Here is a 12860-nt window from a genome sequence, read left to right on the forward strand (position 1 = left end):
GTGTGTAGTTCTACAACAAAATCTCTTGGTTGTTTAATATGACTGACTCTGAGTATGCCTCTATGTTAGTAATTTTAGGACATACTTCTACATCCATAAATTTACATTCTCCTGCTCTTTGATATGTGAACTTTTGGGTGTTTATGCAAGGATATATCTTTGAAACTTCATTATTCAGTGAGCCAGAGGATATGATTTTTCTCTAACTGTGTTTTCTTTTCTATTTTCTATTTTATCTGTATCCCTGCACAGGTAGGTGTTTGGGATTTTCCTGCTTTCGTTTCTCCCATGCCCTCAACATTTCCTTTCTCTAACCTGTCAGGTCTTTTTTCCTTTCCTCTGTCAGGTTCATAGAATCTGAAGACTTAGTTGATAGTTTATGTACTTGAAGAGTTTTACTTCTGCTGCCTGCTGACAGTGGAAATTGCTTGGGATTGTATGATCTGAGTTTCACAGTAGATAGGCTGTAGCTGAGGTTTACTGTAGTGGAGTGGAACAGTGGTCATCTCTATTTCTGCATTTACCAGAAAGCTGTCTCAATACATGTATTGTCTCCTGATCCATTCCACCTTACAAATACTGATTTCTTGAGGGCCATAAATTTTTTTAATATATTTATTTCGTGTTCTTCACAAAATTCACAGTCTTTTCATGATTTCAGTGTTGAGGATCTTTTTAAGGTCTGTCTTAAGACTACCTGAATACATTCATAATAAAGCTCTATGTTCTCATTTTACAATGATGTCTGAAATAGGATGTAGGTTTTAAAAAAAGAATAAATCATGCTGTATACAAAAAAAGAGTTACTAGGTAAGAGATTTTTGTTGGTGGAAGAAAATTTTAAACTCTTTAAAACAATTGACAAATGCAATATCCTGAATTTACAGGATGCAATTAGATAAATTTAAATTCTGTAAAATATATCTTACTGATTTTTATTTCTTCTCACAGTCTGAGTTGTTGTGCTTACTTATCTGAGTCCATATACTGTAAACAAAAACAACCTTGCGAAGTACTTGAAAGTGGAGCTTGCAACTGAGTTTACACCTGTAGTAGCTCCCTTATACAGTAGCAAGTTGCATCTGAGCTAGGTTAGCTCAGTGTTCACAGTTTCTTATAAAGTGAAGTGAACTGGACCCTTCTTAATATATCTTAAGATTTTAAAATACTGTTGGAGCTCTGCTTTTGAATAAGGAAAATAGAAGCAGTTTTATTAGATATGCTCTGCAGTCATTCTGCTTGATTAGGTCCACTTGTGCTAACACTTGGTTTGGTGGGGGAGGACAGCACATGAAATAAAACCAACAAACCCACAATGAATCACCAAACTAAATAGTTCTCTTTGTTCCAGTTCTGTGTGTTACAGTGGTTATGTAGTTACATTGTAAGCTGCATTAGGAAACATTCAAAGTACAACCAGTCTGTCTGGTGGGACAGATAGGAACTAGAAGTAAACTAGTTTTGGATTAAAACCATTTCTAGTTGTTATGGAAATATTTGTGGCAACACATACCAAGTGAGTTAAATATGAGAGATTTCATGTCCTCAAATAAAACTTGGCATTTGGAAATGCCTGTTTTGGATTCATGTAGCAGTTAAATTAATTTTGAAATGTGACAGCTTCCTTAGGAGATGAAGACATTTAGTGTTCTAACAGGTCTCACAACTTCCATTATTTTATTGCAATACTAAAATGTTGATTTATTATGACCTCAAAGTATTTGAGAAACTGCCTTAGGAAGATTGATTCTTCTATATTATAAAACAATAAAATCGGTCTCTCTCCTAGAAATCAGTTAATCCAAAGAAAGATGGGTGTATAGGGGAATATGATTTTGCTCAGCTGTCACAATTAAGGCTTTCCAGGGCTAACTGGATATTTGCTACTTAGTGTTGCTGTACAATACTGTGCATGTGCAATCACAGCTGAGTGCAGACAGTATTATTGCATTAACTCCACTCTTTGAGGAATAGCTGTCTGCTAGCAACTCCAAGACACAGAGTTAAAATATTAAGCACAGTAATAAAAATATGATTTATAGGATTTGCTTCTTGGATGCTGGTATGACGAATGCAGGATTTATGAATTTTAGTATTTTTTAAAGAAATAACAGACCATTGTATATTCATGTATGATCCTTGTGAGTCCCTTCCAACTCAGAATATTCTGTGATTCTATATTATCTAGTACATGCCTTAAATGTACAGAAATACAGATAGGAAAACTTGATGTGAAGACATTCGGCTTAACCAAAGCCACCCATTTCACAGATGATTTAACTTTGATTAACCTACTCTGCAGCAACAGATTACTCAGACAACTGGAACTATACTCTGCAGTGTTATTGCTAGGTGCAGCCTAATTTACAGCACTGCTTTTCTTTCTGACTTGCCAAAATACATCACAATTTTGATGTTAACTCAAAGTAAAAATTCAATGGTTCATTAAATCTGTTTTTAGCATTCATTGACAAGACATTTGTTGCTATTAAAGATTGCATAAAAATAGCAGCTACTTTACCGCTCAGTTTGTAACCTTAGATCCCCTGATTGCCTGTCAGAAACAACATGGAGTTAATCCCTTAGCATATTATAATGAATATTCATCGATATGTTGATGTGACATAGAGTCCCATTTCCTGTCTTCACGGCCCTGTGACTTTTCCAAGTCTTTGTGGCCTTTTTTGAATCTGAAATCATATTTGGTACACTGACAATTGAAGTGGCTTAAAATGCCAGTAGATACAGTCAATAATGAATAAGGGTAGATGCAGTTAGGGCATGCCCTTAAGGTTTCAAATTTAGGTAGCTGACTTGAAATAAATGCAGTGCCCCACTGTATCATGGGTTTGTGACTTATTAGATTGGAACTTTTTCAGAAATAGTATGTCCAATGTTTCAGTGTTTGCTGGGTGCTATATTATTGTTATGGTAATTCCTTGCAAATTCTGGCATCTGGCCTGCTATTAAATAAATTCAAGATGAAGGAGAGACAGGAAAAGTAATTAAAACAAACATTTCTTATCTTGTTTTTAGTCCAGCAGCTTAATGGTACCTTTTTTGTGAACTGTGAGAAAGCTTCCTGGGTTTGGAATAGAAAGCATTCTAGTTTTGGATAATGAGGTCAAGAACTTGTATTTGTGGCGATTTTTTTTTTTTTTGGTGGGGGGGCAGAGGGGGGTTTCTCCAGATCCCTTAATGAAAAAGTTTGGATGCGACTCTTCTTTAGAGAGAAGGTTTTAGATTTATGCAGTTACGGATAAATCAGTGAGATGACATGTTCAATTTCAAGTCTGATGCTTTGAGAATATTAAAATAAGTGTTGTATCCTGCATTTAAATGCAGTAATATCAGCTGGCTGTATGCAGTGAAAGTACTATGAAGGAATTTAGAGCTCTGTATAATATATGCCATTTATGTTTCAAACATTAAAAGGCAGGAGCAATCAACTATATGATCTTTTGAATAAAATATGTAGATTAGAAGGTCATATAGCACTAAGGGGTTGACCATCTACGTTTGACAAGAATTTGACTCCTGTCACTGAAAATGGTACTTAGAATCAGTGTAGTATGACTAATGGGGGGTTGGGCTGAAATTTCTAATTTGGGACTTTCAAAGCTAGAATAATGTATCCAGTGTGACCCAAAAGCAAATTTCTAAATTTGAAGGCATCATTCAATTCTGCAAGATTGATTGGCAGGGCAAAAAAGAGGGGGATTTTTATCCAAGTGGCCATAATTTGAATATGTGATCCTGTATGTGTTTTTCTCAAAGTCATGTGTGTTAACTCATATTACATTTTTTAATTAATCATTGTTCACACCTGTAGTTATTTGACATTAAGAATTCCCTTCTTTAAAATTGCCACAAGTTATACAGTTTTCAGGTTACAAGGCTGCTGTACATGTGAATCCATCGAAAAAGGAGCAGTGTCTTTCTGTTTCTTTGCGTGATTATTTTGCCCAAAAAAGCTTTCATTTTTTTTAAGTAGCACAAAAGCTGTAATTGGCATGCTTTGTAAGGAAGTGTCAATGTGCAAGAGAGTGGAGATCACTAAGAATTCTTTTACGGGTTCTTTCCCCTTTGCACCACCGCCTCCTCAGCAGGGTCACTGAGATCACTAGCTTTTCTTGAAATGGCCATTTTCACTGGCAGGTGCATTATACCCTGTATTTTCAGATTGTTTTTCCATTCTGAATGTTTGGCAGGTTGATTGCTCTGGCTGCATTGACGGAGAAAGGGCTGACAAATGCGGTTGGGCTGGCTGAAAAGACAGTGATTACTGTTTTCCTTTGTGGCTGATTGAGGCCCTTGAAAGGAAAGATTTTAACCTTCACCATTTGGTTCAAAAGTATGAGCATATATTGAAATCATTCATGCCATTTATCCTAGTTCTGTAAACTTGTCAGAACATAAAAATCGCTCAATTTCAAGTAATGTAGGATTGGCATACGTCATTATCATTTTGATTAAGTTGGAGTTTGTATTATTGTGTGCATTATACAGTGTCATTTAAAGCTTTCTTTCCTGCAGGTACAGTTATATTTTTATTGCCTATACTATGGAGTTAGAAAGATTTTCAGACCTCTTTAAACCTATCACTATGTGTGTGGTTTGGCAGCTGGTATGGCCTACAAGCTGTATTTTGTTTGCAGGGTAAAGGCTTGTCTGTAGACCTCCTGGAGTGCTGGTAATTGCACAGGCTTGCCATTGGGGAAAGACATGATTGGAAGCAGTCAGGCAGAAAAATGTTGTGCCATCCCATTGCCACCTCATAGCAGAGAGACAATCTTTGCAGTACCATCTGGTTGTTGCTATCTAGTCAGCTGGCCTGGCTGCTGGGACCATGGCTTGGCAGCTGGTTCCCATCCCTTGACCACCCCTTGTTTTTTTTTTAACTCTTTTTGTGTGCATGCATGTGGATTTGGGGTTTTTTTTGCTTTTTGTGCTAGATAACTTTGAACATGGGTCAGGGAGATGGCTGCAACAAACAAGCTTAGTCCCTGTTGAATACTGTCTCATTACTTGTGATGAGGTATGCAGCAGTCTCCTGCTGCCATTCCCTTATAAGCAGATGACGTAGCTGTTTAACCAATAAAAACAAGCCTTTTCAGAAGCTTATTCTAGAAGGTGGATAAAAAAAAGCCAGCATATCCCACAGTTCTAAGTAATTTAAAGGTATTTTCTGGTTTACAGGATTCAAAGAATAAAATGTAGAAATGCAGAAAGTGCTGTAAGCCTTGTCAGTATTCCTGAACATTAACATTTTATTGCAGTTAGGGAAAACACATTTTCCTGTAAAGTTCTCATTGCCAAACATGATACAGATAATGAGACTTGCATCTAGAATGACAGAAAAAATGTAATCTCTCTGCTATTATCTTTAGCAAAATTTGCCTCTCAGAATAGCAACCTGAAAGCTAATGTAAGCCATCTTCATGCCATGTGCAGACCCATTAGACTGATGGTTTCAGATCACAAGTAAGCAGCTGCTCTGTAGACTATTTTAGACATTTGATTTTTCTTTATTCCACGGCATTAATGTGTCAGTGTGTTACACAGAACATGCCTCCACCGCATGGTTCTGTGTGGAATCATAAATGCCTGTAAGACAGATTTCCACTTTGGATTCTTTACAATTTTCTGCGTGTCTTATTTCAGTTTATGCAACTACATAACTCAGCCAGTAATACCCAGGTGTAGACAGTATTCCAATGATATTTTGGTTTGTGATAATGTTATCCTTGGGACTGCATTTTACAAATGCAACCATTTTAAGCTACATGATACCATTTTTCATCAGCTTATATGGGATTCATATAGAATGTTACTGTTCCCCTTTAGAAACACTGCCTGTCTCACCATAATCTTTCTCCTTAGATGAGGAAGAGGAGGATGATGTGGTTGCACCAAAACCGTTAGTTGAACCTGAGGAAGAAAAAACATTAAAAAAAGAGGAGGAAGAAGAAGGTACAGTTCACCTCAAGACATTCTGTGTGTGCTGTAAAGAAAGTCATCAATACATTTTTAACTCTTTGTTCTATTAATTTAAAATTAATTTCATTGTTAAGTACCAATTAGCCAGCAAAGCACGAAATCCAAAAATTATTAAAAATCATGATAAACACTGTTTTTCTGTCTTGCAAGGAATTGGTGAAAGCGTGCAGTGCAGCAAATGTCTGTATAAATCTTTTTCAGCTGCCCCTCATGAACTCACAGAGGAGGAAAAGCAACAAATTTTGCATTCTGAAGAATTTTTAAGTTTCTTTGACCACTCCACAAGGATTGTTGAAAGAGCCCTTTCTGAGCAAATCAACATTTTCTTTGACTACAGTGGAAGAGACTTAGAGGACAAAGAAGGGTAATGTGAATATTGAATACTTTTCTGTGCATGTCCAATACTTTTAATTGAAAAAGTGATCTAAGATTAATATCTCCTAATTGTCTTTACAGAGAGATTCAAGCAGGAGCAAAACTGTCCTTAAATAGGCAGTTTTTTGATGAACGTTGGTCAAAGCATCGTGTTGTCAGTTGTCTGGACTGGTCATCTCAGGTAAAAAATAATGCTTAAATTAAACAGTTGACTTTGTAAATTGATGTAGTTCTGTGCATTTGACTCCCATAAAAGCACAGCTGATACAGGCTGTATTTCTAAATGTGTTCCTTATGTGTTCTATGGCTTGCAAAAAGTTTACAGAGCTGTTAATCTTCTGTGAAAGGTAGCAAAAGGTTCGTATTGTGAGGAAAGTTGGCTTATGGACTGCTTTGTAGAGGTAACTTGGCTTCACTTAAAAGTACTGGGTTTTACAGTTAAAAGCAAGTTGTGATGAAAGAACAAGACTAATGTGTATGTTAATGCTGTTTTAGGAGCTAAACTAGCAACAATTGCAGTTTCAACTGACAATTTTTCATGGCTTTATAATGCAAGGTGGTTTTTTAACCTTACTTTGGCAAAAGAAAACAAAGATTCCAGGATTATCTGGACCATTAGACAGTTATTTTGCTTACTTTGAGTCTTTTTCGTTTACCATGCAGTATCCAGAATTACTTGTAGCCTCTTACAACAATAATGAGGATGCGCCTCACGAGCCTGATGGAGTGGCCCTTGTATGGAATATGAAGTACAAGAAAACTACCCCAGAGTATGTCTTTCACTGCCAGGTATGATTCTGTCTTGGGAGGGATTTTATGTTGATGAATTTGGACAAGTACTTTCCTTATGTTTGTCAATATAATTTCATTGGGCTGGCATTTGCTTTAACCACATTTATTTGCCAACAGATGTTGATAGCTAGAGACTTCAGCTGAGAAATATTATTCTGTTTCAGAATTTCTGACATCATTCAGAATTCAGTCTTGTTTGAGAACTCATTTTCTGTTTTTATTTAAAAACAAGAAGACTTTCTTGTGTAATGGTTGAACCACAAAGGTTTGTATGTAAGGGGCTTGAGTGGGATTGTATACTACAGCTTAGTTTACTGAATAAAATGAAGACAGCCTGAGGAAACGGAATGAGGATGAAAACTAGAAACATATGCATCAAGGAAAAGGGCAGATGGAGGTTTTCTAGTAGTTTTCTGAAAGATAAAAACATGCAAATCTCTAACATTATGCCAAGCCCAGGATATCCATGTTTTTTCCATAGTTTTGGAAAATTACACAGTTGAATCAAAATTTAACCTCATGTTGTCACATTACTCTCAAAGCCCAGATTGCAAAAGTAACTCTGTTATATCAAAATGTATTTCTACATTCTCAAAGAAGCAATGACTACAGAATGTGGCAAAACATTATTAAAATCTTGTGTGTTACTGGGCCTTCCTTTGCTAATAAACTACGCTAGGAGGAACACAGATGTATGCATGTGAAAGAAAAGAGGAGGAAAACTTCATTTTTAAATTGAAACAACAATAATGTTGAGGGGTTACAAAGGGTGTGTGAATCCTTAAGTAATTGGGCAGTGAAATAATGTACTGAATAAATTTAGGCAAAGAAGTTCTGATACTTCCTTTAGCTTTAGACAGAGTATCATTGAATGATAGTTTGTGTATTTTGTTGTTTTTCTTCCTTTCAGTCAGCAGTGATGTCAGCTACATTTGCAAAATTTCATCCCAATCTGGTGGTTGGTGGCACATACTCGGGCCAGATAGTGCTGTGGGATAATCGCAGCAATAAGAGAACCCCAGTGCAGAGAACGCCACTTTCAGCTGCTGCTCACACGGTAGGAGGTGAAATATCTTCATGGACTGTGCCCTGTTGAGATGTGTTTCATGTCTAGGAAATTCTGTCCAGTGCACTAGATTGGCAATGCTTAAATGTTTATGTCCATATTTTGCCACTTAGGAACCAGGCTATTCACAAAAATCAGAGTGTCAGAAAAAACAAGTATCAGTTTTATAGGGGAGTATCATTTGTACTTTTGATTGTGATCAATCTTTTGTGCTTTGTTAAATGGTGAACTTGTGTATTTTACTGTACGTTAATTATATCAGAACTGGTTATTACCTCTAAATTCTTTTCTGATAATATTTTGTTTCTTAGCACCCAGTGTACTGTGTAAATGTTGTTGGGACCCAGAATGCTCATAATTTGATCAGTATCTCAACTGATGGGAAAATATGCTCTTGGAGTCTGGATATGCTTTCCCAACCACAGGTAAGATAAGTTTGGATATACATAGTATCTATTCCAGATTTATAGTCTATAAAAAATTCAGTTGATCTAATAAACATTAATCAACATTTTCCCAACATGTAGAATTAAGGTCGTTTGATATTTGATAAAATATTTCCCCACCTGTGGAATCAAATATTTTCTGTTGATTCTTTCGTATATTTTTGGTGTACTTGTGTTAGTGGTGAACACAAATGTAATAATAAAACTTCCTTATTCCTGCTCAATCTATCCAAGTAAAATAAAAAGAAAACCCTTCTGTTGTGAAATCTAAAGGATTTTGTAGGTGTTAGTATTTCTTTTTATACATTAAGTTGCTGATATTTTCACTACAGGATAGCATGGAGCTGGTTCACAAACAGTCCAAGGCTGTGGCTGTTACCTGCATGTCTTTCCCTATTGGAGATGTCAACAACTTTGTTGTTGGCAGTGAAGAAGGCTCAGTGTACACTGCATGCCGTCATGGCAGGTGAATACAAACTTCAATTATTCAAAGGAATTAAAAATAGTGAAAGGATGAGTTCCTGCATGCTTTACAATCAAAATTTTTGTATATTTTCTCCTTTGCACTAAGGAGTATCTCTGTCTGAATTCCAGTTCACTTTTTCTTGAGGAAGAGCTTCATTGAAAACAGAAATAGTTGGAATATTGAATTGGTATTACGAGTTGTTTGTGTTGATGAGGATAGCATAGGTCACTGTGCTTTTATTCATTTGAATTGTAGCAGAACATTCCAAACTTTGTATCAGTTTTGTAGATAATTGTACAGTAACATCACGCACAAATGTTAAATTGGCTAGCTGTTCTCCTGCTGTTCAATCTATTTTGAAATTGTCTGACTGTATCTTATCAATTGCTTTCTTAAATACAATTGGGTGTCCAGGTTTCATCTCAAATACATATCACCTTGCTGCACAGCTTTTTTGGTTCCAAAATACCCCAAATCGTATCACTTTTGTGTAACATCCTTCCCATCTGTTTCCCTCCTTTTCATCACCCCTGATAGGAGGCTATTAGGGATATATTTTTACTGGTTTATGTCTGACCCTCATGCCCATAAAGCGTATGCAACTTCTCTTAATTTAATGGGAGTTTTATGCTTATTCCTGAGACTGGATTTTGTTCTTTGTATGAATTGAAGTTGTAGCTATTGCTTGGAGGACAATGTAGTTAAGTGTGTAGACTGGTACTTGCTGAATGAGTCTCTTGTCCCTAGGATACATTTTGGCACATAAGGTTAGTAGAAAATACTTGTTGAACTTAAGGTCTGTTTTGAAGCCTGGTCTTCTGTGATCCTGCTGTGGTGAAGCCTTTTGCAGTGGGTTAACATCCATATAAGGCAGCAAAACCTTCTTGTGGCTGTATTTAAATTGCATTTCAGTGCTATCTCTGTCTGCAGATGTTTGGTTTCCAGATAATTAACCTTGGTTGTATATTCTGAAACAGCAAAGCTGGAATCAGTGAGATGTTTGAAGGACACCAGGGACCAATCACAGGTATCAACTGCCATGCAGCAGTTGGACCTGTAGACTTCTCACATCTTTTTGTCACCTCTTCTTTTGACTGGACAGTAAAGCTTTGGACAACGAAGGTAACTTAGATAGTTCAGTGGTTTTCTTCGTAGCCCTTGACACAAGGTGGTGCTATAATGTAAGCTACTTAAGGAGGTTCACTAACCTGAAGTCAAATTGTGTGAAGTTCTGAGGGTCTTAGCTGCAGTCCTGCAAAGAGGAGACAGCTGATGAGCAAAACTAAGATTAACAACATAAAACTTTGCTTTCAGCTTGTACATCATTTGTATATTTCTGATCCATTCTTTTCACCCTTTTGCCCTTTGTTATCAACAATTATTACAAAGTAATCAAATGTAAATCATGTTATAAAGTCAGTTACCTCATATATTCATAAGGCAAATGTTTTGCTACAATTTTTTGGAGGACTAAGGGACAGCACCAAAACTAATGTCAGTTAAATTTGGTGAGACTCACAATTGAAATACCTGTCATTTCCACTGCCAGAATTACTTCTTTCTCTGTTAGTCTGATGCCCTGAGAAATGCAAAGCAGAGGAAGCAGAGTTAAAATCTCCGAGTAATAGTCACTGAATTATCATTGGCTTGAGTTACAAGATTCTTAAAACATTAAATTTACAATTTACAGTTGGCTTGCTATTGATTGTTTTATAGTAGCAGCCAGCAAAATGGCTGCATGCTTTGGAAAGCATATCTTTAATAATAAAAAGCATTCGTTTTTGGCTGATTTTTGTAGTGGCATTTTTTTAAAGCAAGTCAAAATGCAAATCACTTTTTACTTACTGCTGGTAATGCTGTTGAAGTTCTGTATTTTGCTTTACCTGTTAGTTTTATAATTTTGAAATGTAGGGTTTGGGTATTGCATTATTATCTTTGCTTCTTTTCAGAATAACAAACCTCTCTACTCCTTTGAAGACAACTCGGATTATGTTTATGATGTGATGTGGTCTCCAACTCACCCTGCCTTGTTTGCCTGTGTTGATGGGATGGGCAGACTTGACCTGTGGAATCTCAACAATGATACTGAGGTGAGAAGTCAGGTTAAGAGTCGAATGCAGCTGGAAAATTGTTTGTACTCTTAAAAAAAAAAAGTCAGGAGTTTACTGTAGTTTGGGGTTTGGTTTTTTTTGCCATAGATTGTTTTTTTGTTGTTCTTCTTAAATATGCTGTAGTTCCAGTAGTTTCTGTGTAGTAAATAGCATTCTTTGATTACAGGGTTACAAATGACTCCTCATAATGAATAACAGCAATAATTAAATTGTTTTGCGTATAACAAAAGAGCAAAACATCTGTTGGTGTAACACTGATCCATGTTGGGAAAGTGATTATAGACCTCTCACCCTTGTCAGTCTTGTCAGCCGACAGCTTAACAGTGTGAATAAACCTGTTACCACACACCACTGTTGTTCCCATTGCCACAGTAATACTGCAGGGAAATACTGCAGACATTTGTTTCTAAACGTAGAGAATTGAATGTTTGGTTTTCTGGTGTGGATTATACTTCATTATAATATAAATCTTTCCCAAGATTTGCTGGAGGTAGATCAGAGGAGAGACCTGACAGATATTTAGTACTTAAATTTCACTGTCTGAAAACTACTTATAGAAGAAAGTTGTAGGACCATATGCCAGCCTGTGGCTTCAAATTGGAATTACCTGTTCAAGCCTTTTGGACAGAGTTTGACCTGCCAAAACAGCTGATTTCTTCCCTGTCCTGTGTCATAATCTTCTGACATCCCAGGGTGCCTTGTCACTGCCTGAAAGTGGGCCTGTGCCTCCTGTCTCATGAGAAGAGTGCAGATGTGCCTTTTGATAGCAGATGTTTGTACTTTGGCCAAGGGACAGATGTGTTGTTTTGGTCATGTCACTGGCAATAGCTTAAGGTCACTGAGGGTCTTTGTATTGTGAACAGAGTCCTTGATCTGCATACCATGCACCAGTTGAAGTGTTGGGTGCTTCTTTTGATGCAGCACAGATGGCTTAGCTGTGTTGTGTAATCTCTAGTTTATGGAAACCTGATGCATTTTTAGCAATGTGTTTTGAATTGGTACAGGTGCCCACTGCAAGCATCACTGTGGAGGGCAATCCTGCTCTGAACCGTGTGAGATGGACACATTCGGGGAGAGAGATTGCTGTAGGTGATTCAGAGGGACAAATAGTTATATATGACGTGGGAGAGGTATGTATGCCATGTATTGTGCAAAGTATATTGCAAAACACTTGAGTTTCTTTATTTAGCAGCTTGCCTTTCACTTTTTTCTCCTGTCATTAGAGGAATAATAATTAGGTTTAGTTTGTATTTTTGAATTAATATTTCCTAGTGGTGTTTTATTTAAGGTATTCTAGCATAACTTTTTAGCATGTTGTCATCCAGTCAAAAAGACGAAGCTTTACTGTAAGGCTGGTGAAGTAAGAATCAATGGGTTTTTTTCATAGAAATTTTATCTTTTTTGTAACGGTGGCACATGTGAATTCTGCCCCTAGCTTGAGAAGTACTGAACAAAACAAAATTGTTGCAGTGAAGCAGACTTGATTTTGTTCTTACAGGGAAGCTGTTGCTACTGTGCAAGTATGTGTACTGCAGTAGTACATGACTAATTGAGGGGATGAGATATAGCATTAGTATTGCCCTTTGGAGGCAGTCTCTCAGAGG

At 36.7% G+C, this 12860-nt stretch overlaps 1 protein-coding gene across 6 annotated transcripts in view; it reads left to right on the forward strand.

Moving 5' to 3' along the window:
* The window catches only part of DYNC1I2 (dynein cytoplasmic 1 intermediate chain 2), a 28825-nt gene that overhangs the window by 13757 nt on the left and 2208 nt on the right, over nucleotides 1-12860 (forward strand). For all 6 annotated transcript variants that reach the window (XM_039555178.1, XM_039555177.1, XM_039555180.1 and 3 more), the window contains 10 exons: nucleotides 5884-5973; nucleotides 6202-6364; nucleotides 6457-6556; nucleotides 7039-7164; nucleotides 8078-8224; nucleotides 8545-8658; nucleotides 9012-9145; nucleotides 10123-10267; nucleotides 11095-11235; nucleotides 12261-12386. In XM_039555178.1, coding sequence (XP_039411112.1) covers nucleotides 5884-5973; nucleotides 6202-6364; nucleotides 6457-6556; nucleotides 7039-7164; nucleotides 8078-8224; nucleotides 8545-8658; nucleotides 9012-9145; nucleotides 10123-10267; nucleotides 11095-11235; nucleotides 12261-12386 — 1286 coding nt within the window. The remainder of the gene's footprint in view (nucleotides 1-5883; nucleotides 5974-6201; nucleotides 6365-6456; nucleotides 6557-7038; nucleotides 7165-8077; nucleotides 8225-8544; nucleotides 8659-9011; nucleotides 9146-10122; nucleotides 10268-11094; nucleotides 11236-12260; nucleotides 12387-12860) is intronic.

The sequence above is a fragment of the Corvus cornix genome, chromosome 7 (assembly GCF_000738735.6).
Source record: "Corvus cornix cornix isolate S_Up_H32 chromosome 7, ASM73873v5, whole genome shotgun sequence".
Taxonomy (NCBI): domain Eukaryota; kingdom Metazoa; phylum Chordata; class Aves; order Passeriformes; family Corvidae; genus Corvus; species Corvus cornix.